Here is a 27877-nt window from a genome sequence, read left to right on the forward strand (position 1 = left end):
TTCCTTAAAATTTTACAATAAATTTTTTGTGAGAGCGTCGATAAAATTATAACTAAGTTTTATCAAATAAAAACATACTAAGTAGAATTTTTGAGTAAACTAATAAACATTGAAATTAAGAGTTTATTACTTGTTAAAACTAATTATATTTTTTTAATGTTTAAAATTTTATTTTTTATTGAGCAATGTAAGAAATTGGGTATTTGTAAGGATTAAGTTCACTCTGATTTATTTTTCACCACACAACACAGAAAGTACGGTAGACACCCTCTTATCTGGACACCTTTGAACTGGACTACGATCAACAGAATTTGACATCTCTTATCATATAATTCTATCAATTTTTATCAGTACATTGGTTTAACCAGACTGGATCGGCAGGAAGTGGACGGTATTAACAACTTTTTCTTGTGGGAAATATTTTAGACTAATGATTGTGTTTGAAAATACAATGTTCGTCCTCCTAAATTTGAGTAAAAAAATTGCATTAGACATTTCCAATCGAAAGAGTTTTTGGGGACATCAGTTCTACCAGAAAACCCGCTATATGGACTGGTCTCGGTCCCAAGGAGTCCGGATGAGAGAGAGTCTACTTTAGCTTGTATCTGCACTCCTTTGTAGTCGAGAAAGTCGTTGTTTGGAGTAGGGACCAGTAAAGTATGCTGGAGTACATTGAAGTCAAATGGAATGTGGTAAATTTACTGTGGCTAGACCTCACATCCACCCGGTACACGTTGCTCACCATCTCAGTAAGTTTTAGTGTTGCTTAATGTTAAACGTTAGTGTTCATTCAATGTTCGTGTTAAAGGTTTTTTTCATTTTAAAAAACAATGAAGACCTTCAAATGAAGTGACATGGTTTATCCATGTATGCCTGAAGATGACTACACAGAGTTGAAATTAGTTGCAACATAAAGCATCAATAATGTCGATATTGTAGCAAAACGGATTGAGTTATTTAATTATAAAGCATCAAATTGGATTACTTAAATGTAGGTGTTTACACATACTGAAGGAAAATCAGCTAAAAAATAGGCACCAAAAATGAATTTAAATTTTTTTTATTAACATGGGCTTTATGGTTTGCTATGCTGGTGATGAAATATAAACACAAAATCAAAACAAAACAGAAGAAATTCCAATCACATGTTTTTCATTTATAGCGTGGGGTGAAATTGGAGAAGTCTGTGGATTACATATTTTCGGTAGAGTTTTCAACTACTGGAATACCTCTAGTATTTATTTAATTCAACATTCAGAGAGTATGATGGTTAAATATTTACAACCACAAAACTAATCTAAACTGAAAAGTTATCCTCCAAAAGTGTTTCAAATTCCTCAATTCCCTGATTTGACTAACTAATAAAAAAATTACACTAAATTGAACCAACCAAAAATATGTTTAGTTAATATTTTAAGATGCTATTTTCCAACAGTATGTAATTTTTAGTGGTCTGGTGAAGATAAGGCATGTGTTCACTAGTTATGCTTGATACAATTTGCTAAATTGAAAAGGAAAACATAAAACCTCAATCGGAAATTTTCTTACAGGCTGCTGAAATGTACTAGAATACCAAACAGGCGAGATGGAACGAGAATGGAAGGATAAAATTAGACAACAATGGCGAAGCTAAGGATGAGCCTAACCTACCATAGGGTTCTGCTCTGATTTAAGTGTAACTGCGACATTTGTGACTTGGGAAAGTTTGGACAGCTTACTATTTTAAGTGCAGACGACTGATGGTGATTTGTGTAATTTATAGTGTTCTAAGACTTCACATTTACCAAATCAAGTTTTTTAGTGACTTTAAAAGGACCTTATTTTTTATTTTTTTCAATAAGTTTTTTGTAATTTTTTTATTTGGTAATACAGTAAGATAATAACCTGAACACACACCTAAAATTTAGCTAGATAGGACAGGTCGAGCAGATGTAGTGAAAGGCCAACCCAGAACCGTTCTACACTTTACTTTAGTCACTCCTAGAGGGTTGAGACATTATGGCTTCGATAAAATTGGTAGGGATTTGAACCCAGGAGTTCGGGAACTGAAGTCCTGTGCTCTACCACTAGACCAGCTTACTCCCAAACTTTTAACTGCCAACAGTTAACTTCAGTTTTAATATATATTAAGACAAGAATAGTTGAGGACATGGCACGCTTCCTCCACGTCCAATCCACGTAGGCACAGAGAAGTAAGATACAGACCAAACGTTCAATAGGACACACAAGTGGTGCCTAGAGCAAAATCCAAAACCGTCCTCACCCTCGTTTACTACAACACTCACAGAGGAGGAATACCTTCTTGCCTTATACGATATTAATTTTTGTACAGTGCTCGCCGCTCGGGCTCTTGCTTTGTTTGTCACAAGTATATTTCCCGCACCACATTCTAGAGCTGAAAGCGCACAGTCCCAAGTGAGGTTTCTGTACCTTACTTAGCTGTAACGCAGGCTTGTTTTGTGTAAACCACAACAGGACATCCTTGTTGAAAAGTGGTAGAGTGCTATTATGCTGGAAAATGATTTCCGCCCTTTTTCAGGGATCCAACAACTTGGGCCAAAGAAAATCTAGGAACATTTCATCATCCAATCTTCTCTTAGATACGTGGTCTAAGAGTCTCCAATCATACCTGCCCATGTATTCTCATGCTTTCCTTGAAAACTTTACCATGATACTTTCATCACTCTATTGAGCTCATTAACGGTCTCATTAGCTTGTAAGTAAGTTAATAAATTATTCTCCAAAACACCTGTGTTTGGCCTTACCATGTTTTTTGCACAATACTGCATATTTTAAAGTTCATCATGAAATGAGAAAGTAGTTTAGGGTTGTATGTAATACTACATAATTGTAAAGTGCATTTAATGAGGTTTTTAATAGTATTGTAATAGCTTCATTAAAAGCTATATGAATGTTATTTTAATTTTGGTCTTGGTTAAAAGTTTTTACTTTAATGAATAATCGTGGAATATCACCTAATGCTGATGTATTATTGTTGTTTTAAATATTATGAAGCCTCTTACTCTGCATGGGGACCTCAAATGTTCATAATTCAAAAACTAATTTTTTTCTTTAAAATCTGTTCTATAATGTAGAGAACAAAAAGTAAATGACAACGAATAGTAACGTTTGGGGATTAAAATTGCTGCTAGGCACTATTAACAATTATTTTAAAAGGAAACACTTCACACAAATCAAGGGTCACTTAAGTCCCACACCAATGATTAATACAGTATGCATTTTGTTAATATCAAGGTATCTGTAAATCCCTTTCTAACTGTCTTCTTGTAATACAGAAAACAAGAGTTAATGCAACATGATGAATAATATGCAAACTTTTGTTTAAAGGTTATCTGTAAATATCTATAAAAAAATTTTACTCCGCAAAATATTACTGTATGTTTGTTTAAACAAATTCATGTGATTTTTTAGTATCTCCAGAAAAAGGCAAGGAACCTAAATAATACAGCATAAAGAGTATGGGTAAGGGATAACATTAAAGACTCAAGTTGATAATTAACATATACAATTTAATTAGAAGGAAAAAACATTATAAGCAATGAAAACATAACGACTAAACTGTAAATAACAACCAAAGAAGAAAATACAATTTCAAGTCTATGATGGTTCTATATTCTTATTACAGTTAAGAAACTATAGTAGATACAATATATTAAATATTATGTACATTATTGAGCGCCGTCAAAATAAAACTAGAATTATGTATTCAAATAATAAATTAAAATAAAGTTTTAAGTCTAGCTCATTCAAAAACGTGCGAAAGACTCGTTCCTGGAACGAACCGGTTTAGCCTACATGAAACAAGAAAATATGCTCAATAATTGTGAACATTATCTTGATGATTCATGGTAATGTATATTAATATTTTTCCTAAATAAATTAATGTAATAACAATAGAAGAAAAAATCTTTGACTTAAAAATCCAATAGCTCCATTCCTTGCTAAAATAAATAAAACCTTTGTTTGGTAACTTTACAAACGCATTAAAAATATTTAATGATCATAAGTATAAACAAACACAATATTTTTGTAATCAAAGATGAGTTGCGCGTTTATTGATATTGCATAAATTTTAACAATTTAACTTGTAAAAATAGAGAGCCACATATAAAATGTATTCATCAGTTTCATCAAGTAAAAGATGAGAGATATTTTGTTTTATCACTTTACGGTATATCAGGATCAAACCACAATTCTTTTCTCAATTGTCCTAAACATTTCCTTAATGTACCAAACTACTTTTAAGTTTGGGAATAACTGAACCAAAATTAAATTATAAATGCATAATAGCATTAGAATAAAACAGTTTCAAACTTTGGTAAGATAACATGAAAAAGAATTAAAAACTGAGAATAGAGCTTTTTCAGTTCCATTAAAATGTATATTCCAACGAAACACAACTGGTTAAAGCATCATTTAACTACCCTAATTGTCAAGTGTTTAGAGCCTTGTAATGTAAAATATATTTTGTAGATAAGTTTGTTGGTGGATAAATTAAGGAAAAAAACATCAATTGTGGATTTTAAATATAACTGTTGAGTAAAATTAGTGTGTTGCTAATAATCTATAATATTCACGGGCTAATACCACGCACTGTTAGATAGGCTACTGAATTTGACATCCCATAAATTAGTACCAGGCGCAGCCGATCTTTTATAGTAAAAAAAAAAAAACATTATATAAGCCACTCAGTCAATTAGTAATAAACGGGAAACAGCTTGTAACTCTAACGAAACAAAATCCTAAATCTGGAACTTGAGAATATAGCCATATCTCATACTTTGGTAAGATCTTAGAAAAAGGACAATACCTTTATTGTTGATTATAAATCACACGGCATAAACTCATCACGAGGAGAAAACTTAAAAAAAGAGACCAAGTCATGTTTAACATGAACAAAACGTTCTAAACGCTAAATAAACAAATTCAATTTGAATTGGCAAAACAGATGGCAAACATTTTAGGTATAATGAGTATTGGAGAAAACTCCTAAGATAAATTATTGTGCGGATTCGTAGTGTGCAGGGAATAAATAGAATCGATGATAAAAATAAATCAATATCGGTATATAAATAAGTCAATAATCGATAAATAAATGTTAAATAAAATCGATAATCACAACAGTCTACGTGCAAACTATCCAGTCAAACCGAACTTACAACCTTTTCCTACAGAAATTAAGTTACACTCGTTTATGTTTAAGAAACACGCGGCCTATTTACAATATGAACATTAACAATCGGAAGTACGTACGTCTGTACAGCTAGCGTGATGCCTTACTATATAGCAAGACGGAGAATGTACAGCTAGCGAAACGCCTTACTATGTAGACGCCTTTGTAGCGAGAGGTCGGTATATACAGGCATGGGAAGGTGGACTCAGAACGGTTGACTGAAACAAACGGTTATCATGTTAGAAATGGTCGTTTTGTCACAACACTAAAAGAGTAAGATGGCGTAGTTATTACTGTGTTGGTTTCACAGTCCTCTGTGCTATCAACTGAACCACCAACTCACCAAAATATTGTGGCGTTTCATATTGTTTAAGGCTCATAAAATACCAATGCTTCTTGTACTAACTGTGCTTCGGCCAACACAGCACTTGACAACTGTGCAAGACAAATATTCACTTAGTTGTAGATTGTTACGAAACAGCTTAAAATTAAACCTCGAAGATTGTGACAATAGTTTTTAACACATTATGCCAATTTATTATGAAGAGGTTACTATAGTAGTGAACTGTAGTATACATGTTAGGATTGTTTGGGCTGGTGTGTCAGTATTAGTTCCCTTCCTATCCATAGCTGTGTATCAACAAGTTAATAAAAATAAATCGTCTAACTTAATAAAAATAAATAGTCTGACTAAATAATTGTACTCAAATAATATGAGCGAAAATCATTTCCTTTCGCCCAGTTCTCAGTTCTTCAATCAGCTGTCTCCTTCACCAACTGTGAAAATATAAACTTCTCAAGAAAGAAACATCGGGAATGATTGGGAACGCTTGGAATGAACCTTGGACCAGAAATTCTTTTGGAATCTTATCCTCCAACTCAGTCTTCTCATTGAAGTTATTTTATGATATTTTCTGTTCAGTATAAACTATAAAGTGTTTTATTTTTTAAACTTGGGATATAAATTTCTAATACATATTGATTAATAAAATGCTATAATACTACAAAAATCCTATTCACTGTTGGAAAATAAATTAGTTGGATTAGCAAAATTAAGAAAACAAAAATTAGAATCTACAATAAAACAATAATTAGACCTGCAGTCTTATATGGAGGGGAAAATTGGATCCTGAGCAAAAAACACGGAAAAGAAGATTATAACATTTGAGATTAAAGTTCTATGAGCTATATATGGTCCAGTGTGTAAAGATGGAGTATGGAGAACCCACCACAACAAAGAGGTAAGAGAATCATTCCGAGACCCCGATATTGTAGGAGAGGCCAAAATCAGAAGGCTGAGATGGGTTGGCCATATCTTGAGGAGAAATGAGGAGAGCTTGTTAAAAAAAGGTACACAGGGGAGATCCGAGGGAAGGAGACCAGTAGGAAGACCAAAAGTCAGGTGGTGGGAATCAAGTCAAGGTCAAGTGGTGGGAAATCTTACTATAGCATTGAGGAATCTTTTCTGGATAATTTTGAAGGGTCGGTTGTGCCACTGTTTAAGAAAGAATCCTTACTTAATTTTTTGCTATAGTCAAATTATATACAGGACAATAGCCTAAATCTTGTCCTGATACAGACCAGACTGGTATTTCATCATGTGGTTTAAGCTTACCGAGAGAACTGGCGACACCCTGTTGGCGAGGCCGGAACCCAACAAAAATATCACAACCTGTCCCGGGAGTTTGGCGATATCCAGCAGCTGTAAAAAGATTACTTACGGCTACATAAACCGGGGCCTCTTGGGATGTGTGGGACTGTCCATGTTGACGTCGTGAGGTGGAGGCGAAGGCATTGGCCGCTTGACAGCTTGACAGTGTCGGGCAAACTCTCCAGCGACAAAGGCGCTCAGCTCAGCGGCTCGTTGTCTGCGTGAACCACCACCTATAAACAGACTCATTGTAGATCAAGACTCATTGTACATCACAGACATGTTTACACAATGACACCACAAATACCGTTACTTTTTAATAATAGTCAGGAGGGTTCCAAAACAGGTGAAATAATACAAAAGGGCAAAATATGTCACTAATCATCATTAATTTAAGTTGTTTCTGACATTATTTTTAGCACGACTGAATTTGAAAAAAATTGTGTTTCCTTATATTTCAAGAATTTGTATAACGCCCTATAGCCTAACTGTGTGTACTGGAAGCCATGAAAACCCTACTTTATGGTTGCATTGCCTTTTTCTTACATCAAAACTGTTCGGTACCTGAGATGGCCAAGGCCTCGCGGAACATGTGTAGGTTCTCGTCCATGCTAGCTGCAGCACTGTCCTGCACCATGCCTTGATGAGAGTTGCCAGAGTGACTGCTGACTACCAGTCTAGGCAGAGGAGACATCCTACGACACAAACATACGGTTACAACATGTGTAGGATATTGTCCATGCTAGCTGCAGCACTGTCCTGCACCATGCCTTGATGAGAGTTGCCAGAGTGACTGCTGACTACCAGTCTAGGCAGAGGAGACATCCTACGACACAAACATACGGTTACAACATGTGTAGGATATTGTCCATGCTAGCTGCAGCACTGTTTTGTAATTTTGTCTTTAAGCCTAGGTTAAGGCGCTTTAACTGTCTTTTTGGCCTTAACTTGAAATGGGCATTAGTTCTGTTATATTAAATTTGGTAAAGTAGCCTACAAAGTCAGTTAAATAGTTTAGGCCTATGGATTATTCTGTGTTATCTTTGAAAGTGTTTACAGCCTATGTGTAAAATGTTATGTTTCTTGGCTGGGTCTATGTTGTAAGTATAATCATATTGTCAAATGTTTTTATGATTCACTTTAAAGAATTGTATATAATGCAGTAGGTGCTATTCATATGTCTATTCCTAGTGCACAAAGAACTTACTGTGAACACATTTAGGTAGGTTAGGTTAGGCCAGTTTGAACGGGCATTCGTACCATTCAAAACTCTAGTGCCTTATAACTCTTGTGATATCGAAAGACTGATCTTTTGCTGCAAACCTCTTGTTGAATTAAAATTGTTATTTGGACAGTCAACGACTGACATGAAATCTTAAGACTTGTTCTTCTAGTTAGCTTACACAAAACATATAGACTAAAACTTGTCATCAAGTGAACTGTTAAAAGTTAGGTTGGTACCTAGTAATAAGGTACCAAGTATGCTTATGCACATTTGGTGCTAGACACTTAGTGAAGATGAACTTTAGTAACCTTGCTACCGTTGTGATTTATTGACTATCAACAAAACTGAGTTTACGGGGTAATGATTGCTGGAGAAATGTCCTTGCCTACTGGACCAGACATGGTGACCCATCCAAGACTAGGCCTGCCTGCTAGCCTCCGGTAGTCAACCACACTGGAACCCCGGCTAGTCCCGCCAAGTAGTGTTGTGAAAGGACCTGATTCGACGTACTCACTAAGCAGAACCTAACCTCTTCAATTAGGCCTAGATTTAAATTTTATAATCGACAACCTAATCTCCACAATCTGATCCCTAATATATAATTTAACTTTTTCTTATCCTGTTTATTATGCTATTTGTAATGTTCTTATGAGTAGCGTTGAGTTGTATTGTCGTCTACGTTATATAGTTCTGAGATGTAATATGTTAAGACAAAGTGATTTAAAGTTAACTTAAACACTAGCCTATGTTGTTTTAAGGACCTTTTCTTTTGGAGGCTCATGTTAAAAATTTGTTTGATCATTGTTACTGTGTTATTTGATCACTATACTGTTGTTACTGTGTGTATTTGGATTTTTTTAATCCTCTTGATTTTTAAGAAAAGTTCTTACCAAACAATTGTATTCTGAGTTTAATTGTTGTGCTTTTGCTATATTTACATTTCCTACCGTGTTTAAACCAAACATTAGCCATTTCTTTCAAATTTAACCTAACTTCTCACGCTCACGCCAAACACTTACTAGACAATAGACAATAGACAATAGACAATGATCTTTATTTACATATTCGTTGAGAACAGTACATGCGTCAGAATAATAATTAAAATTTGTTGATTTAATATGTTGTTAAAGCTGGTTGTCAAGGAATTCTTTTTCTGAGTAGAATGGCCTTTCTTGCAGCCATGTTGTTAATTGGTTCTTGAAACGGTGAGTTGGTTCATTTCTAAGTTGTTCTGGTAGGTTGTTGAAATACAGGGCCCCTTTGTACGATGGCTTCTTTTCAAAGAGACTTAGATGGTGAGGTGGTATTGCAAAGCTTGAGGCGTTCCGTGTATTGTGATGGTGAATGTCTCTGTTTCTTGTTTGGTTTGTGGAGATGGCATGGAGAATTGCCTCACGGATGTAAAGTGATGTCAGTGTGAGGATTTTTAGTTCCTTAAATGCATCACGACTGCTTTCTTGATATTGAAGGCCTGCTAGGCATCTTATAGCTCTTTTTTGTTGGATAAGTACTCTTTTTAGGTAGTTGTTGGATGTACTTCCCCAGACCACCAGACCATACCTGAGGTGTGACTCGACCAGGGCATGGTAGGCTGTTTTTGCGGTTTCCAGACCACCAACCTGCTTCATTCGCCTGATGACATGAATGCCAGAGCGTAGCTTCTTGCAGAGTTGGTCAATGTGCTGTTTCCATGTCAGTTTTGAATCCATGATAATGCCGAGATATTTGGTACTATTTTGTGCTTCTATCCCAGGGATTAATACGTTTGTGTCTTTATTTTTAGTAGAGTAGTTCAGCTGAACAGTTTTCTTTTCATTTAGAGCCAATTCGTTTACTGTACAATATAGTTTAGTCATGTTGAAGGTTATATTGATGTTTCGGTTTAAAGTTTCCGTTGATTTGTCGGTTAGTGTGATGACAGTGTCATCTGCATACATTGTGGTTTGGCAGTATTCTTGTAGCTGGTCTGGTAGGTCATTTGTGAGGAGGAGGAACAGGACTGGTCCGAGAACTGATCCCTGTGGTACTCCTCTCCGCATAGGGACAGTTTCGGAATGTATTTTATGGCGAGTGTTTTTTTCTACATGCTGAATCTCAACTAGTTGCTGTCTGCCATTAAGATAGCTGTGGAACCATTGTTTAGACTTTCCCTCAATACCCAGAGCTCCCAATTTTCTAAGAAGTGTCTTGTGGTTAAGGCAGTCAAAGGCCTTGCTAAAGTCCAGAAACAGACTTGTGACTGAGGAGCCGTCTTCTAGTTGTTCTATTATGTGCTCGGTGAGCTGTATTAAGGCAGTGGAAGTGGATCTTCCTTTAAGGAAGCCATGTTGCTGGCTGGTGAGCAGCAGGTTTTGGTCTAGATGGGATATTAGTCTGTTAAGGACGATTTTTTCAAAGATTTTAGAGAAGGTCGGTATAAGTGAAATTGGTCTGTAACTTTTAGCATCTGTGTTTGGTCCACTTTTATATTTAGGGTATACCTTGGCAGTTTTGAGCTGTGTTGGGAAGACCCCTTGTTTGAGAGACTTATTTATGAGTGCTGTTAGTGGGTTAATCAGTTCATTTTTGCATGTTTTGACCAGTTTGGCTGATATTTCATCAGTGCCAGATGAAGTTTTTGGTTTAAGTGAGTCTATTGCTTTTAGTACTTCGTTATGTGTTGCAAGCTGAAATTTTAGTTTGTTAGCTGTTAAAGGAGGAATTTCAGGGGTTCTGGTGTGTGTGTTGGTGTTGTTTGCCTGAAGTGTCCTTTCCGCGGCTGTAGCAAAAAAACTGTTGAGGTGGTTTGCTATTTTGATTGGGTCCTGTAATGTCTCCCCATCTACTAGGAGTTCCCACTCATTTGCTATACTGGTACTTGATTTTCTCTCATTATTTATAACCTGCCAGAGTGCCTTGGACTTGTTGTCGGCATTGCTTATATAGTCGGATGTTTGAGTTTTCCTCAAAGTCTTTAGTCTTAGGTCATAGTCCCTTTTTCTTGCTGCGGTTTCTGCTTTGTCTTCAGGTAGACCTGTGCGGTTTTCTTTTTCCAGGGCATTTATATATAGATTTTTTAGTCTAGAGCATTCAGCATCCCAGCAGTTTTTTTGATTGTGTTGTTTTCTCCTTGTCATTTTTACTGGGCAGGTCTCATTTAGTATTCCTTGGATAGCCCTGTGAAAGTTGTTATAAGATTCATCGACATCTTCTATGTGGTAGACACAATCCCAGGGTTGTTCATGGAGCCTGGTTTTAAATAGATTTATGGTGTTTTTGTTGAGAGTTCTTCTTTTCTCCTTAATTGACTTTGTGATTTTTTCTGATGGTAGTTGGAGAGTGGCAATTTGGGCAGTGTGGTCTGAGAGTCCAGACAGGATAATGGATGTCTGGATATGTTTTGGGTCTATGTTTGTACAGATCCAGTCTATTGAGGTTTTAGTTTCATGTGTAATTCTAGTAGGCGGCAGATTTAGTCTAACAATGTCAAAAGAGGATAGAAGATCTTCAACTTGGATGTTATCTGTGTCATTTGCATGTTCACCAAGGTTGTTTACATTTATGTCGCCCATGATGACAGTTTTCTTCTTTGTGCGGAGAGCATATTCCAGCTGGCTTGCTAGGATATCTAGCGCTTGTTCCAAATTGTCCCTTGGAGGCCTGTAGACTCCCATGACCTGGACTATTTCCTTTTTCAGTTTTATTTCGAAAAGAGCAGTTTCACATACTAGTTCTGAGTCGTCATCACTTATCTTAAGTACTTTCATATAATTTTCCAAGCCATGTTTGGCATATCCTGCAACTCCTCCTTTCGTATGATTTCTTCTTGTGTAGCCTCCAATTAGGGTGTAGCCAGCTAGCTGTGTGTTTTCTAAGTTTTCTCGGGAGAGACCATGCTCTGTAATAACTATGAAGTCTGGTTGTTCATTATTAAGGAAGTGTGATAGTCTTTCTGTTTTATTAGACAGCCAGTCTATATTTTGGTGGGCAAGGGTGAGTTGGTGTCTGCGAACTAGTGGGTGTTTTGATTGGTTATCAACACTGTTTTTAGATTTTGTTATGTTGTTGCCGGTGGTTTGGTTGAGGGTCCTAAAAAAGAGGTTTGGGTGTTGCTGGTTTCTGTACTTGGGTTGCTGCTATCTACTTGGGGTGGGATCAAGGTACTTCTAGAGGCTGGGGTTTCAGAGTGACTAATTGAGGCTGATAATCTTTCTTTGTGTTGGATATTTATGTCTTTGAAGTAATCTATATGCTTCATGAAAAAGTCATCCAAAGTTTCCTGGTCGCCTCGTATTCTTGCTGTCATAGGTGGAAGCCTTTCTTTTTGAGTCATTTTTTTAGAAGGAGTTTGGTTGTTTCTCCTGGTCATATCCGGGTTCAGTTTTTTGAAAGGAGTTTGGCTTTCTCTCCTTGTAGTTTCTCGTGTCAAGATGTCAGCATCGCATTTCTGTTTTACACCATCTACCTGTAAGCCTATTTCTACATTGGCAGGTTCTTCAAGCCGAGATTTGTTTTTGGCTACTTGGAGAGATACACTGAAATGGTTTCTTTCTTTCCCAATTGGTTTTTTGCTCTTGCTTATGTTGTGGTTTTTAGAACGAGGAAAAATCTCTTTAGTGGGTGAACTTTGTGTGACTGTTGATGGTGTAGCAGGGTTTATTTGTTCACCTTGTTTGTGCAATTCTTTTTGCAAAGTTTCCACAGAGCGTTCTAGTTGGTCTTGTCGAGTTTTCAGCTGAGCCAGCTCAGTAATTAGAGAGGCACAGTAGTTGGGAACATAAAAATCGGAGTGATTTGTTTGTGTTTCTGAAGTGCCAGTAGGTTTTGGTGTCTGAGGTAGGCCCACTTTGTCATCTTGGTTTAGCTTCAGCTTGTTTATCATTCCACCTAATTGCTTAATTTCATTTGCTGAGTTGAGTAGTAGTTTTTCTCTTTCATTATCTTGTTCTTCAAAGGTTTGTATCATTTTAATTCTTAGCTGTCTTTCCTTCTCTAGTTGGAGTTCTACTTCATTTAGTGTTTCAACCAGTGAAGCATTTCGGGAGAGCAGGATTTCCTTGTCATTTTCAAGCTCTTCAATTTTTGCCTCAGCAAGGTTCATGTCAGCAAAGTTATCGTCTCTGAAGTCTTGGCATTTTAAGGAAGAGAATTTTTGTTTCATATCATGTAGTTCTTGCTTTAATTTATTATTTTCTAACAGTAAAGCATGTCCAGCTTCCGCAGCAAGTGTGAGCGATGTCTCTAGATCATCAGGATTTTGTTCTTGTTCTTGTAAATCTTGTACTTTATTTAGGACATCTCTGAGCTGCTTATTTTCTAGTGGAGGGACATTACTGTCTAATGTTGTGTTTCTGTCAGGGTTCAAGCATTTCGGGTTTGAGAAGGCATTTTCTGCTTCCTTTAAGGCTTTGTTGAACACTTTATTTTTAAAATTGTCTATTTTTGGTTTCCCATACAGATCTTTACTTTGTTCGTAACAATACATATCAGTTTCTCTAACGTCAGCAGTGTTGTTGTCGCCAAAAAAAATTACCTTATATTTTGAGGTGCAATTTTTGTCATTTGTACAAATTTCAGTAATTTTAGCTGGCCAGTGTGGGTACCCTTTTAATTTTACAAACACAATTTGTCCAGTGTTAAAGCTAGTTTTGTTGCTTATTTCCATGTTAGTTAATCCAGTTGCTGATTCAGTTTTGAAAAGTTTGACTGGTTCTTTATGTCAGGGATCTTGAAGTTCAGTGTAAAATTATATCAGTTTTGAAAAGTTTGGCTGGTTCTTTATGTCAGGGATCTTGAGGTTCAGTGTGAAATTATATCAGTTTTGAAAAGTTTGGCTGGTTCTTTATGTCAGGGATCTTGAAGTTGTACTATTCGAAGGGGTACTATTCGACACGTCAAATTGTCTAGTCTTAAGTAATCAGTAAGTGAGTCTGAATGAGTGAAGCTCCCTAGTGGTCCTTGAGGATAATTCAATTAACCCCAAACATTTCCTGTTATTGGAATTCCTTGTTGGCCAGTGGACGATCTACAGAAAATAATTCCCAAAGTCAATCCCTTACTTCATACTTACTCAAAAATCCGAGGACCAACCCACCCCCTTTTCTCTGAACAAAACTGGGCCTAGGCCTAGAGATTTTTTAAGATTATTAAATACCTTCACATAAGGCCGACGGCTAGGTTCAAGCCCGGAACTGTTTTGCACATTACTTCAGGCTAGTCCTATAGGGTCGCAGCATTATCACATCAATAAAAAAAATCCATTGGGGATTGGTGGGATTTAGACTCGGGACATCGGGTTCCAAATCCCCGCGCTCTACCACTAGACCAGCTCACCCCCCGCATCAAAAGGTTCGGGCTCCAAATCCCCGCGCTCTACCACTAGACCAGCTCACCCCCCGCATCAAAAGGTTATCAACTGTTAATGTTAGAATAACAACATGATGCTCACTCAAGCGATTGTAGTGAATTCCTTTATAATTTCCTGCGATCGCATTTACATTGGTGATCATAACTTTTGACTTGCTGCTAACTTTGCGATTATCTCCAGCAATTATTTCAACACCCATCAACTATTTTTCGTGATCAAGGCCACATCTGTAATCATCTTGCAATCACGGCAAAAATGATGATGATTTCTTGCTTCTGCGACGGCGGCCATGATTATTTCTTACGATCGCCGTGATGGCCCTGATTAATTCTAGTGATTGCGGCAACAGCCCTGAAAATCTCTTGCGATCGTGGACACGGCCAGGATCATTTCTTACAATCGCGATCACTTCTATGTTCACATCTTATGATTGCAGCGACATCTGTGGCTTTTTCGGCAAATTAAAAAATTTTATTTCTCAGTTCCTTACAAAATTCAAGTAAATTCAGATTTTTTACTGGTCATCACAATTTACATACAATTCCCGGTTTTCCTGGTTGGCTGGACACCTAGAATATATAACCACAACCCCAACACTTGAACAAACTCTAGGTAAGCAATATCACAAAACAAACAGATGTTTTTCTAACTTCATATTTTGAGTTGTTTTGTCTCTGGATCACAGAACAAACTATAAAAGGTATAAAATTACCTGAGTACTGCCAGAGTGATCCTGTTTGTTCCTTACGGATAACGCGTTTCGAAGACTAAGTCTTCATCATCAGATCTTGTACAAGAACATTAAAACACTGTCACTTTGAAAAGGTCGTCAAGAGTTTACATACAAAACACGGAAACATATTATGTACAAACGTGGATGTTTTACGAATAAAAACGAGTAGGCCTACCGACGAAAACTTACAATGTCCGACCGCACAGTTACAGGTGAAGGTCATGACATGAAAGTCCATGGAGAAGGTCAGAGTCATGACCTTCACCTGTAACTGTGCGGTCGGACATTGTAAGTTTTCGTCGGTAGGCCTACTCGTTTTTATTCGTAAAACATCCACGTTTGTACATAATATGTTTCCCCGTGTTTTGTATGTAAACTCTTGACAACCTTTTCGAAGTGACAGTGTTTTAATGTTCTTGTACAAGATCTGATGATGAAGACTTAGTCTTCGAAACGCGTTATCTGTAAGGAACAAACAGGATCACTCTGGCAGTACTCAGGTAATATTATACCTTTTATAGTTTGTTTTTCTAAATATGAAGTAATATGAAGAAATGAACATATAAGCCAACACACCTGAATATTTGGATGTTTAACATTTTCTAACAGTCCATTGTTTGAATTATACATTTAGAGCAAATAAAATACTACTTTTCAACTTTGTAAGAAAAAATTGAGGCACTTATCATTGTAGCAGAAGTGTTTTGAAATTCCTTTGTCTAAGAATTTTGCTTTCTGTGACCTCAGTCGCTCAGTAACACGTGAAGTGCTGTGCTGCTAACCAACTCTTCATTTTGGGGACGAAGGGAGTGACACTTGAAGCAAGAATATGGACGTTTGGTTGGTTAGTGAACATCTCAAATTTGAGTGATGGTAGGAGAACTTGAATGATGGATGGAGCTTGTGTGAGGTTGGCTATTGCCTTGCAAAAACAAAATGTTGGACGTTTAGTTTGGCGATTGTTCAATCAAAGATAGACCATTTGATGTCATAGAAAGATAGAAAGAGTCTATTCTACAAAACCCAAATGGCCAACAATAGAGTAAAAATGTAAACATTGATTATCATGATGAGCATTGCTTCCTCACCCTAACTAGTCATTGCCTAAATATCATATATTTTTTTTTGTTTTCTTTCTTATTGTTATAATACAGTACATCCAAATGTTCAAACTCAATATCATTGTCTAAAATGTGGGTGTGAAAATTGGACTCTGAAATTTGTTCTATTGGAAATATCTTCTTGGTGGGACCACAGAGAAGTAAGATACAGAAGAAACAAGCTTATGGGACAACTGTGCGCCTATAGCTCTGGTATGTTGGGGCAGGGATTTACTAGTATCGAACAAGGAAGAGCTCTAGAACGGCAATGACCACAAAGCATATTTGTACAGCAGTTGTAGCACACAGAGTCTTCTTACTGCGTGAGTGCAAGTACGTGATGTCAAGGGGGAAAAGGAGAGCGGAAGGGGACGACAAATAGAATTTGACACCATTGACTGGTACTAGACACCACTTAAATGTACAATTGAATTTGAGCGTCTATAGCTCTGGTATGTTGGGGCGGGGATTTACTAGTATCGAACAAGGAAGAGCTCTAGAACAGCAATGGCCACATAGCATATTTATACAGCAGTTGTAGCACACAGGGTCTTCCTACTGCGTGAGAGCATGTACGTGGTCTCAAGGGGGAAAAGGAGAGCGGAAGGAGACGACAAATAGAATTTGACACCAGTGACTGGAGTACTAGACACAGACACCACTTAAATATACCATTGAATGTATCCTTTGTTTCTTATTTCTGTGTGGCGGGACAAGGTGAAACGAGTATAGCCATACAACATTCTACAAGATCTTCCTTCAAGACTTCTAGACCCACATTAAATGAAGGTGACATTTGCAACAAATAGTCCTTTTATTTTTTTAATCCTTCATGGGCATATGCAACAGCCATTTAAAACTGAATGTACAATCTTTATATAGGCTATAGATTTTATTTATTACGACAATAATAGGTTTTTACATACCTCCGTCAAATAGTCCAACAACTAATATTGCAACTTGCCAAAGACACAATCAAAACACGGACGACACGAAAACAAAAAAAAAACATTAAAACATTACAAATACACAATAAACATTTAGATAGCGCTATCATAATACTGATTATATTTATACGGATATCTAAATGTTTATTGTGTATTTGTACCATTTTAATGTTTTTTGTGTTCGTGTCGTCCGTGTTTTAATTGTGTTTTTGACGAGTTGCAAGATTTGAAAATGTTGTCTTCGCAACGAAACATGTAAGCTGATGAGCAATATTAATCGTTGGACTATTTGACGGAGGTAGGCCTATGTAAAAAACTATTATTGTCTTAACAGTAAAGTCGAGGGGCCAGAAACATGAATTTTAATTTATTACGTTGTTATGTATACTTCACTCACTTGACAATAAATGTTTAGGCCTTTAGGTTTTAATTCTGGCTACCAAAACCTTGTCTTACAGCTAGCGGGACTATCAGCAGCAATTTTTCTTGACTTTAATACCCTCACAACAGGAAGCCTGACGACACTTCCACTGTGACTGCCGGATAGTAATTGAGTTGACAAAGACGTTTGTACAAAAAGTGTGCGGTCAACATGTGAATATTGGCACAAGACAAAAACGTTCCTTACTTCCTACATTACTTTGTAGGTAAAACGTGATTAAACATGAAATGTGAAACCACAGAACCGATGTAGAAATTCCCCAGGGACCTACCTGTGGTGAGCATGATGAGAGCATGTTGTACGTGGAGGGAGTGGTTTTCCTGCCAGATAAGATATCAACTCCTCCCGTCGGATGTGTCTCCGCTTCTTGCGCGCCCAGTTGAGTAGCTCTTTGTTCCTACGTTGGTATCCACACTGTGTACCAAGTTCACCTTGTCGTTTAATGGCTTCTGTGGCATCTGTAAAATATTTTGAAACGTAAATTTTCAATTGGTAGGTCAAGAACTAATTTGAAAATCCTGGAAATAATCATATACAGTACTAAATTACATACTTTTAGACTACAAAATAGTTCAGAAGGGTAGGATATTGCAAAATTTTATGCTTTTAGGGTAAAAAATGGGAAAAACCAATTTTTATCACATATAACTCAGTTGTTCCCATAGTTATTTGCTAACCAGGATGAGGATTTTAAAGCAAAAAATAAGAATAAACAGTAAAATAAAAAAAAATAAAAGTAATATTTTATTTTTAAATACATTGCAGTGAAAAATGGTTATCCAAGTACTATCATAGATAAACTAATCAGTAAACAGAAATCCAGAACCGTTAAACAAGAAACTGACAAGTCCGGTCAAAAGTTCGTATCAATTGAATACGGCAATGTCCTCCACTTCAATATTTAAAATGAACTTAGGAAACAAAATATCACCCTGGCATTCAAAACCTCAAGCGATAGAACGTCATTTGAACACGAATCGGCGTATTAATATTGGTAACAACTTGGATGACACGGGTGTTTATAAAATAAACTGCAATGATTGCCCAAGTATGTACATAGGGCAAACAGGCCGTTAATTTAGAAAAAGGTTTAACGAAAATCTCCCTAAACCTAAATTGCATTCACAGCGTTCTAAGATTGCCGAACACCTGCAAAAAGAAAACCATTCCATAAAAAGTTACGAATGGAGGATTAGAAATTTTACATAAATGCAATAAAGGCCCTGTGATGAACGTTCTAGAACGCTACAAAATTTATAAAGCTTTCAAAAAATAGCCAAACGACGTGTTAAAAAAACTTTCAACTCCAACATTCTGTTCATTCACATTAAATCATTGAACAAATAGTGACAGTGTTATCTTTATCGTGATTTTCAAACATGTATTTTACGTGATTTTACAACTGTTCATCAATAAGTAAGCTACTATTATTTTATACTTTTTTTTGCATCATCTAACGTTTTTATCAACAATATTCTGTCCTAAAACAGCGTAGCAGTAGACAATAGACAATTAATCTTTATTTACACATTCATTAAGAATAGTAGTAGCGTCAATAATACTGTCGGTGAGAGTAAAGAAGTCCCTTGAGCCAGAGCGATACCCAGCTAAATTTGGAGGGTATCACACACTATTTGCAGGCGCTAAGCATCTGGGCGCCTCGCCTCGATGTCTGGCTGTAAACAACTGTTGTAAACATAATTACTCATATCTTTGTTTTGGTAAGTGGTTATCATCATGTGGTCACGTCATTTGATTCAGTGCAGTCTCTTATGTTTGCGTATTGAGTTCTGTTTTGTTTTGGACGGTCCTTGCAGCTATGGATTTAAGAAAACGAGGTGCTACTATACATATAGTGGAGAGGAGGGATTTAATTAGACGGGTGATCGACTGTTGTGACAACGAATGTAAGGACAAGAAGTTATTAGTGCTAATAGAAAAGACAACAGAACGTGCCGAAAAAACTATTAAACGCATTAGGAAACCCGGCAAACAAACTCCGGATTAGAAACTCTGTACACCCGGGAAAAAACGCAATAAGGCTGACCACGCAATAAGGACAAATAGATAGTTTTGATAGGCGTGTAATCGTAGATGTAATACGCGATTTTTACACGAACAAAATAAAGTACCTACATGTAATAGTATATTAATAGTATATAACAAGAGTAGAAAGTGTGTCATTACATATTTGAAACCATGTTTAAAGTGCAAGATTTATCGAGCACTTTAAATGGTCGAGAATATGTATAAACCCACTTTCACTCGTGTTTTGAACGTTACTTTTCTTAAAATTGAAACAGTTGTTAAAGCAATACGAAATATTTGTTTGTTTACGTCGGCAAAATCTAAAAAATATAAACACTATTTTTGCCTCAGTAAATAATGTAATTATGGATTTTCACAGGTGATTAAACATGTAACGAAAACAGGTCATTTCACAGTAGTGTAGCGAAAAATAACTATTACCTGTTTTGAGAGAAAGGATTAATTTTAAATGGATCAAACGGGCACTTCGGCGTCTTTTAAAAGATATGGGGGGAAAGTGGAAGAAATGTGATTCCAAAAGAAAATGTTTGATTGAAAGGCCTGACATTATGAATTGGAGGTTTAAGTATTTGCGAGGGATGAAATAGCTAAGGGAACAAAATAGGAACATTTTCTATCTGGACGAAACTTAGATGGACAATAGAAACAAACCGTTAATTTAACGTTCCAGAAATGTTGACAAAGTGTAGACGTCGATGGTGTGTTACCTAATATGAACGCGGCAAACCGCGTGAAGATGGTTCTAATTGTTCCGCGAAACGTTCATGCGTAACGCCTTCAAACTACGAATAGGCCGGAGCTCAGGGGTCTTCTTTACTCTCCCGGACAGTAGCGGTAGCTTACTAGACTTTTGATTGTTCTGTTCTTTATTTTGCAGTACAATGTTTGGGAATATGTTTGTTTGGGTAAAAGTTTAAGAAAGCTGTGATTTTAAATCTTACAGTTTTTATTACTGAACCAATGTGAATGACTTCACAGAATTACTGTAGCATGATTGTGCAATAGCCTACTAATTGTATTTTGATGATGTATGCAAATTATCACATTGAAGTCCATTATAGAATACTAGCAGTTACCTGGCGCGCGTTGCTGCGCTTAACAACTATTATTTTAAATGGTAATTTGTTCTTTACGATGAATAATAAAAGTGTACGAGAGGTCGTCCAGTGGTCGAAACTCGACCAAAAATATGTAATGTACTCACTTCTCTATTTTCACCCCACACTGTAAATAAAACATGTGATTGGAGTTTCTTCCATTTGTTTTGATTTTCTGTTTATATTTCGTTGTTATTTCGTCACCAGCATGGCAACGCATAAAATCCATGTTAATTTTTTCAAATTTTCAATCTCATTTTTTGTGCTTATCTTTGAGCCTATTTAAATTTATAAAGGGATTCTGCACACCTACAGGAAAATTGCTTTCTAACGGTATGCGCAGATTTACCCCACGATGCACACAAGCTGAGAAAAAAGGTTTTAAAGAAACATGCTTGCCTATTAATATATAGATAGATACCAAAAATAAAAATATAATATTTTACTTAATAGCCAGTGGATAAACAATGGTTTTTCTTTTTTCATCAGGTGTATATAAGTATATAAGTTTTTATGCGTACCTACCACACGCAACATACAGTAGACTCCCTCTAGTTCGGCCACCTCAGGACCGTACTACTGGCCGGACTGGGACTAAAAAATGGCCGGACTAACCGAAAGTAGTAGAACCTCAATTATTCGAGGTAATAGGGGGGAGGGAGACCAACTGAAAACCAGGGTTAATCCAACATGACATAAACATTTTATATTACATACCCATAAAACGCCTACCGTAATACTGTATTAAAATGAATGTTATAATGCGATGATTAAATTGCATTTTACATCATCATACTCAAATATTACTGTATTGTGCAATCGTGAGATATGTTAAGTAATAACCTTGGTTTAGTAATAAAAACTGTAAGTTTAAAATCAAGCTTACTCAAGCAAAACAAAAATTACAAAACACTGTACAGCAATAAATCAGGTAAAGAACAAAACAGTAGAAAGTCTAGTAAGCTACTGCTACCCTAGTCAGCATAGGCTACTACTACATGTTGTTTCAGAACAGAAAAATGTCGATAAAACATTAAATATCTCATAAAACAGCATAAAAACATAGTACTTAGTCTTAAAGTTAATAACAAAAGTCGTAAAATAAGATAAAGATAACAATGGACGACGTAAAACACCGCTTATTCTTTCTGTTTGTTCTTCATATTCTTTCTTTGGTTTCTCTTTATACACACATTCAACAAGTTGCTATGGTTACTATTCACCAATTAAATTGTAAAAAAGATGTAATTTCCGCCGAGTATTGTACCGTTAAACGATATCCGGTTAAAAGGTGTCCGGATAAGAGGGAGTCTACTGTAATGGTGATTGCGAAAGCAAGACACAAAGGGAATTGTACTTGCTTAAATTCAGAGGGTAATTCGGATCAAATCAATAGTAGCCTATTCTTGGGATTAAGACTTCTCCTTTAAACTTACCACCGATAATTTTTGCTTCTATCAATTTTGGTGTTATTTTTTTAATCGTCAGTCTGGTAACGTTGCACAGCTTTGGTGGATTTAAGTTTCGCATTAGTATTATTGGAGTTCCTTCTTTTAATGACAGAAATGTGGTGGGTTAATGACAAATTGAGAGGCTTGAATACCTGAGATAGCACGCACGATTATTATTCACTTAATGATTTATGTTAGATTGTGTGGGTATAGAACAAAAGATAAAAATATTAAGGCATTGCCATCCCTTTTATTGTTTATAATACTTTGATAAAGGTTTTTATGTTTACATATTTAACATTGGAGAATTTAAATGTTGTTGAGTGCACAGGTGTGCTGGAATTGGGGTTTAATATATTTGGACTTATTCAAAAGTAAAATAGTTTTCTGTGCTGGACTCTGTGGAAACATTGTGGCACTATTTCAAATCATGACTAATAACTAGCGTCTAGACTGCCAGTGCAAGTCCGAGGAACGGAGGATCGTGGATCAGATCATACCGGCGCATCAGCATAGCTTATCTAATAACTGTTCGCGGAAAATTGTTATCTGTATCACTGTTGCTGTCAAAACGTATAATTTGTAGATTAAATTTGAATTAAATATAATTAAACTATCATAACCTAACCAAACTTGCTGATAATGATACTCGAATGAAGGTTTACTAATCGAAAAATAGCTCTGTTCTAAAAATAAAATTTAAAATGTCTCAAATTCAATTTTACAATCTTTTAATTATAAAATTAAACTGTCATAACCTAACCAAACCAACCAAACTTGCTGATATGAAAAAAAATGTTGACAAAAAGTTAGTGCTCCCAGTGGGATTCGAACCCGGCACCATCAGATTATCAGCCCGACACGCTATCCACTACACCACAAAGGCTCATGACTCAGTTCGGTTCAGTATCGTTGCAGTAATGGTTGACGTCACGCCATCGGCACTGAGCGGTGGTGGGGGGTTTTTCGATCTGATCCACGATCCTACCGATCGGCCGTTCCTAGGAGTTGCACTGGCAGTCTAGATGCTTATTGACTAATACACAATGTTGTGATAATTCAAACCTACAAAACGGTTGCCACACAACAGCTAGGCCTACATAGTTATATCATTGTAGTTCAAAAAGTCTGACATTGGCCCACTTAAAACCCTCTGGGGCGGAGCCCTTTTGACGGATCTGCACCAAACTTCACACAAACCATCCTTGAATAATGCTTAATAATTTATGAACACAGGCCGAATGAAAAATCTGTAGGCCTACAGCTAAGAAGAAGTAAAGGGTAGAGTTCCCTATCTGTTGGCACAAACAACCGAATGAAAATATAGATTAAATTCCATTTGATATATCGTTTGGTTAGGTTATCAATTATTATTCAATTATCAATCATTGAGAGGGGGACGCCACCTAGGTGCGTATTTTACCCAAATATGAGTGAAGGATGAATGTAGAATGGTGCGTGATGACCTTTGTTACTGACTAAGATCATCGGTTTCATTAGTCAGGATAATTTATTTAAAGCCCAATGATCAGGAACAGCTCGGCCCAGTTTTGAACCATCAAAAAGCTACACTTACTACTTTTCTCAGGATCGAAGCCCAATCTGTTAACCTTACCTAACTAACCAAACGATATTATCGAATATTCGATATATCGATCGATATTTTCATTCGGTTGTTTGTGCCAACAGATACGGAAGTCTACACAAAGTAAAAAACAAAATAACATTATGTCCGATGAAATTTCGCAGGCTATAGGCTAGGCCTACTTAGCCCTAGGAGTGGCAGATCGAAAGAAAATGTCGATTTAAAAATGTGCCGCTGGAGTGGCGGGCGACAGAATATGTCGATTTATGTAACGTTTGTTTCAGTTGCATGTTAAGCACATTTAAAGTCGGTGAAATGACATAACTCTTATACCAATGGAAAGATAAGATTCCGAAGTTTCATTTTATTATAAGAATGAACCTTATAACATAAATATATCGATCTTATAATGAGTTACATTTAAACTAAAAATACGCGCAAACTCGAGAACGCCATGTTTTGTTGCGCAATCGTAAAAGATGAGTCATTTCAAAAATAAATAGCAGACGTAATTTTTGTCTCTGACAAAAGCAAGTGGTACCACTGCAACAAGCATGAAGTAACCTTTTATTCTGTATAAAGTATTATGTCATAATACATCCCAACAGCTGATGAACAATTTTTGTAAATAGCCTATTTTTATGTATTGTTCATGTGGTGGATCGACATAAAATGTTGATTTCTAAATCGCATATATATACAATGTGAAAAGTACAAAAACGTTTTATATACACTCTTGTAGACGAAGGACAGTAGAATTAAATGTTGTTAGGCTGGTCACACAAATAGAAGCTTTTGATTTTTTAAAGCTAAAGGAACAGAACACTTGTCATCGTCTAACCTAAAATGGCGGCGTCGTTGTGAGTTTTTGTCCGATAACAAAGACGAAGTGTGGGTTTTATCCCTAATTTTACAGTGTAATGTTCGTTTTAGTTTTTATTATTTTGTATTAGGCGAAATATTTATGCATTATTTTGCATAAATATTTATACATGTGTAGGTAATCCAAAATAGGATAAAAGTTAGTGAAGTTTTGTGGGCTATAACAGCTGATCAGTTGTTTTGTTTACATTTTTGCTTTTGTGAAAACCAAATATTCTATTACTTATCTTATTTAGTTATTCTTATATAGAATATTATTGGCTTCAAAAAATGTATGGTTTTATCATATTGATTTATTAGTAGAGGGCATTTGTGGATCTATCAACATGTAGTTGAAGAAATTTACGTTTTCCAATTTTTCCGTACGGTATTATTGCTAGTAAATCTAATAAAAATAATTATTTTGTGTATATTATGATTTGTCTATGTAGAGGAATAAATTCTGAACAAAATGCTTATTTTGAATTGTGCAATAAAAAATTACGTTACATGTGACACGTGTTTGCTTTTGAAATAAAAATTAAAAAATTTATAAATTTTCTTTTTTTTTACTTTTTTCTAAAAATCTACCTTTCTAAATTTGGTTTTTATTACCATTTTTGAATTCTACTGACTATTACGATCAAAATGAATATACGGTTCAATAGTTTATCTCTACATACTAATTTTATACAGATTTTTGAAGAACTCCCTTACAAATTCACCAAAATGAGCGTGCCACTCCACAAAGCACATACCTACTGAAAATCGGTCTCGCCACTCCTAGGGTTAACTTAATACCTTTAATGAAATGGTGACCATACAAAGTAGGTATTTTAAGCCAAGTATGAATGAATGGAGATGAGTGTACAATGGATGGCGCGATCTTATAGTCTTGTTACTTAGTGACTAAGGGTACTACACAGTAAGCCTAAGTTCTAATATAGGCTACGAATGTGTAGGCTAAATGATACTAAGTTAGGCCTAAAAGAGTAACTATAGCTAGGTACAAACTTTAAAAAAGGAGTAAGCCTAGGCCTACAAAAAACATATTATCCTTGCTTCTGTTTTACCTCAGCTGGAATTGACAATGGTAAGCCTATGCCTATGTATGGTACCAGCCTAAGAGGTTATGTATAAAATCTTTTAAAACTACCCAAATTTAATTATTAAGAAATATAAGATAAAGCATTGACCCTACCTTTATAAAGAGTAGCAACTGAGCCAGCTGCAGTTTGAAAAGGCACCCATAATGTTGGAACATCTTGCAGTCGATCTAAAACGAAAAAATAAAATGGTGATCAATAGATGGAATCCAAAATGGAGACTGTACCCTCCTACGTTTAAGCTTTTAATAATATAATAAAATCATAAAACGCGTTAACTCACCTTTATAAAGCTGTGCTATAGCAGTTGCTGAATTTTGAAAACAACACCATGCCTTTTGAGTTGCTAAATCCCTGTCATTTATTACTTGCCCTTCATAGTCAGGTTCATTTTCAAGGTGTTGAATACACTGTTGTTCCCAATTAGTTAACCAGAAATCACCCACAGACTCGTCGTCTCTATCCCTATCTTCATTCATCATATTTGATATTAACTTAATAAAGTAAGAGAAGTACGATAAATGAGAATGAAAATTCAGTACAATGGAAAATTCCTTGCAAGTCAACGAATTCCTTAGTCCACCCTCCCCACTCTTCCCACTACCACCACTACACAAGGAGAACGAATTAATAACGACAACGACAACCTGCTGTTGGCTTGCCGTCTACGTCTACAACTAAAATATTCAGATTTTTTTTCTCTCCTCAGTACCAAAGACTGTCAGTTGGTTTTTCTTAATGGAGCTGAGAAGTTCCCTGAGTATTTCTTTATCACAAAATTTGTATTAGACATTGACTAACGACTAACCAGAGCTAAAGCCGTTAAAGCACTAGATAAAAGTATGTTTTATCTATGATAAAAACCCCTTAATTGTTTTGGTCAGTCTATGGTTAATATATTTATATGCAGTCTGCATTATATAGAGATATCTTCATGGACAATCACTAGAATAACAAAGTGATTCCTGATAAAATGGTTTTATTTTGTGCGTTTTCAACGGCAATGGTAGGTCTACTTTTACCTTAGGGAATGGTACAAACCCTGATCTTGATACTACCATAGATAAAACTTACTGGTTAGTCTATGTTACTTTTAACGTCAACCTTTTTTAGCGAATTTCCCATATAGGGATTAGATATTACCGTAGGTCTCATCAGTGACCTAGCCAGGATTTCAAATTGTTGTTTGGGGGGCCATGTGGGTTTCCATACCCCCCAGGTAAAAGAGGGAGATCCGGGAAAATTTTTAAAATATAGGCCCTTAAAGTTAAACGGTCTTTGTTTCCTCTCTTGGCATTGAAAATAATCAACCCCAACGTCAATACAGTATCATTATATAATTTTACATTTAATTTAATAAAAAAATATTATATTTAAGACCGGAAGGGGGGATCTGGACCCCCATGACCTCCCCCTGGCTACGTCACTGGTCTCATGGTAAGACCTAGACCCGAGACCGATTTACTTTTTCGTTTTGAGGTCCCCGGAGGCCAAAAACACCCTCCGTTTGAATTCATATATATATATATATATATATAATGAATCAGCATATTTCATTATTAATGAAAGTAGCATTCAATCAAATCCTCCCCCAGTACTGAAAATTGATTTTCCAGACCACCACATGTTATTTTTAAAAGACCACAAAATTTAAAAAATATGTTGGTGAGAACATAGATAAAACATGTGTTGCTTATTGTGAGACCCAAAATTCAAAATTCTCGGCCTTCAAACAATTCTAAACCCGGCTGTGAACCATGTCACAAGCCCTGATGTGGTAGGTATTTGCAAATTTATGAGTAGTATGTTTTATCTATGGTAGTACAACTGAATTTGATAGCAAAGTTACAATGTTTATCCGATTGTTGGTAGATCAACTTGTGAAACTCACAATGTGATTTATCAACTGTCTCTAAGTAGAAATCCAGCCAGGTACATGGAAATTTTGCTTAGTCTGTAGGTTTGCTGTGGCGGGGGTATTGTTCGATAGCATCATCAATAGGATTCTTAGCCTTAGAAAATGACATCAATGTAGAACACTTGCTTGAAAACAATGCTTTCCATAATTATGTTAAATGTACAAAATTTAA

General features: G+C 36.0%; 1 protein-coding gene across 1 annotated transcript; it reads right to left on the minus strand.

Moving 5' to 3' along the window:
* Nucleotides 1–3509: 3509 nt before the first annotated feature.
* On the minus strand, nucleotides 3510–26388 carry LOC129005014 (HUWE1-associated protein modifying stress responses-like). Its single transcript, XM_054433762.1, has 7 exons — nucleotides 26071–26388; nucleotides 25883–25957; nucleotides 17910–18096; nucleotides 7569–7671; nucleotides 7410–7536; nucleotides 6916–7078; nucleotides 3510–5412 (listed from the first exon to the last, which is right to left on the minus strand). Exons 1-6 carry the CDS (start codon nucleotides 26267–26269, stop codon nucleotides 6918–6920), a joined length of 852 nt encoding a protein of 283 aa, XP_054289737.1. The 5' UTR covers nucleotides 26270–26388; the 3' UTR covers nucleotides 3510–5412; nucleotides 6916–6917.
* Between the last annotated feature and the right edge of the window lie 1489 nt (nucleotides 26389–27877).

Source organism: Macrosteles quadrilineatus, unplaced genomic scaffold (assembly GCF_028750875.1).
Source record: "Macrosteles quadrilineatus isolate MER2022 unplaced genomic scaffold, UCM_ALF_1.0 Scaffold_14__1_contigs__length_3811126, whole genome shotgun sequence".
Lineage (NCBI taxonomy): Eukaryota > Metazoa > Arthropoda > Insecta > Hemiptera > Cicadellidae > Macrosteles > Macrosteles quadrilineatus.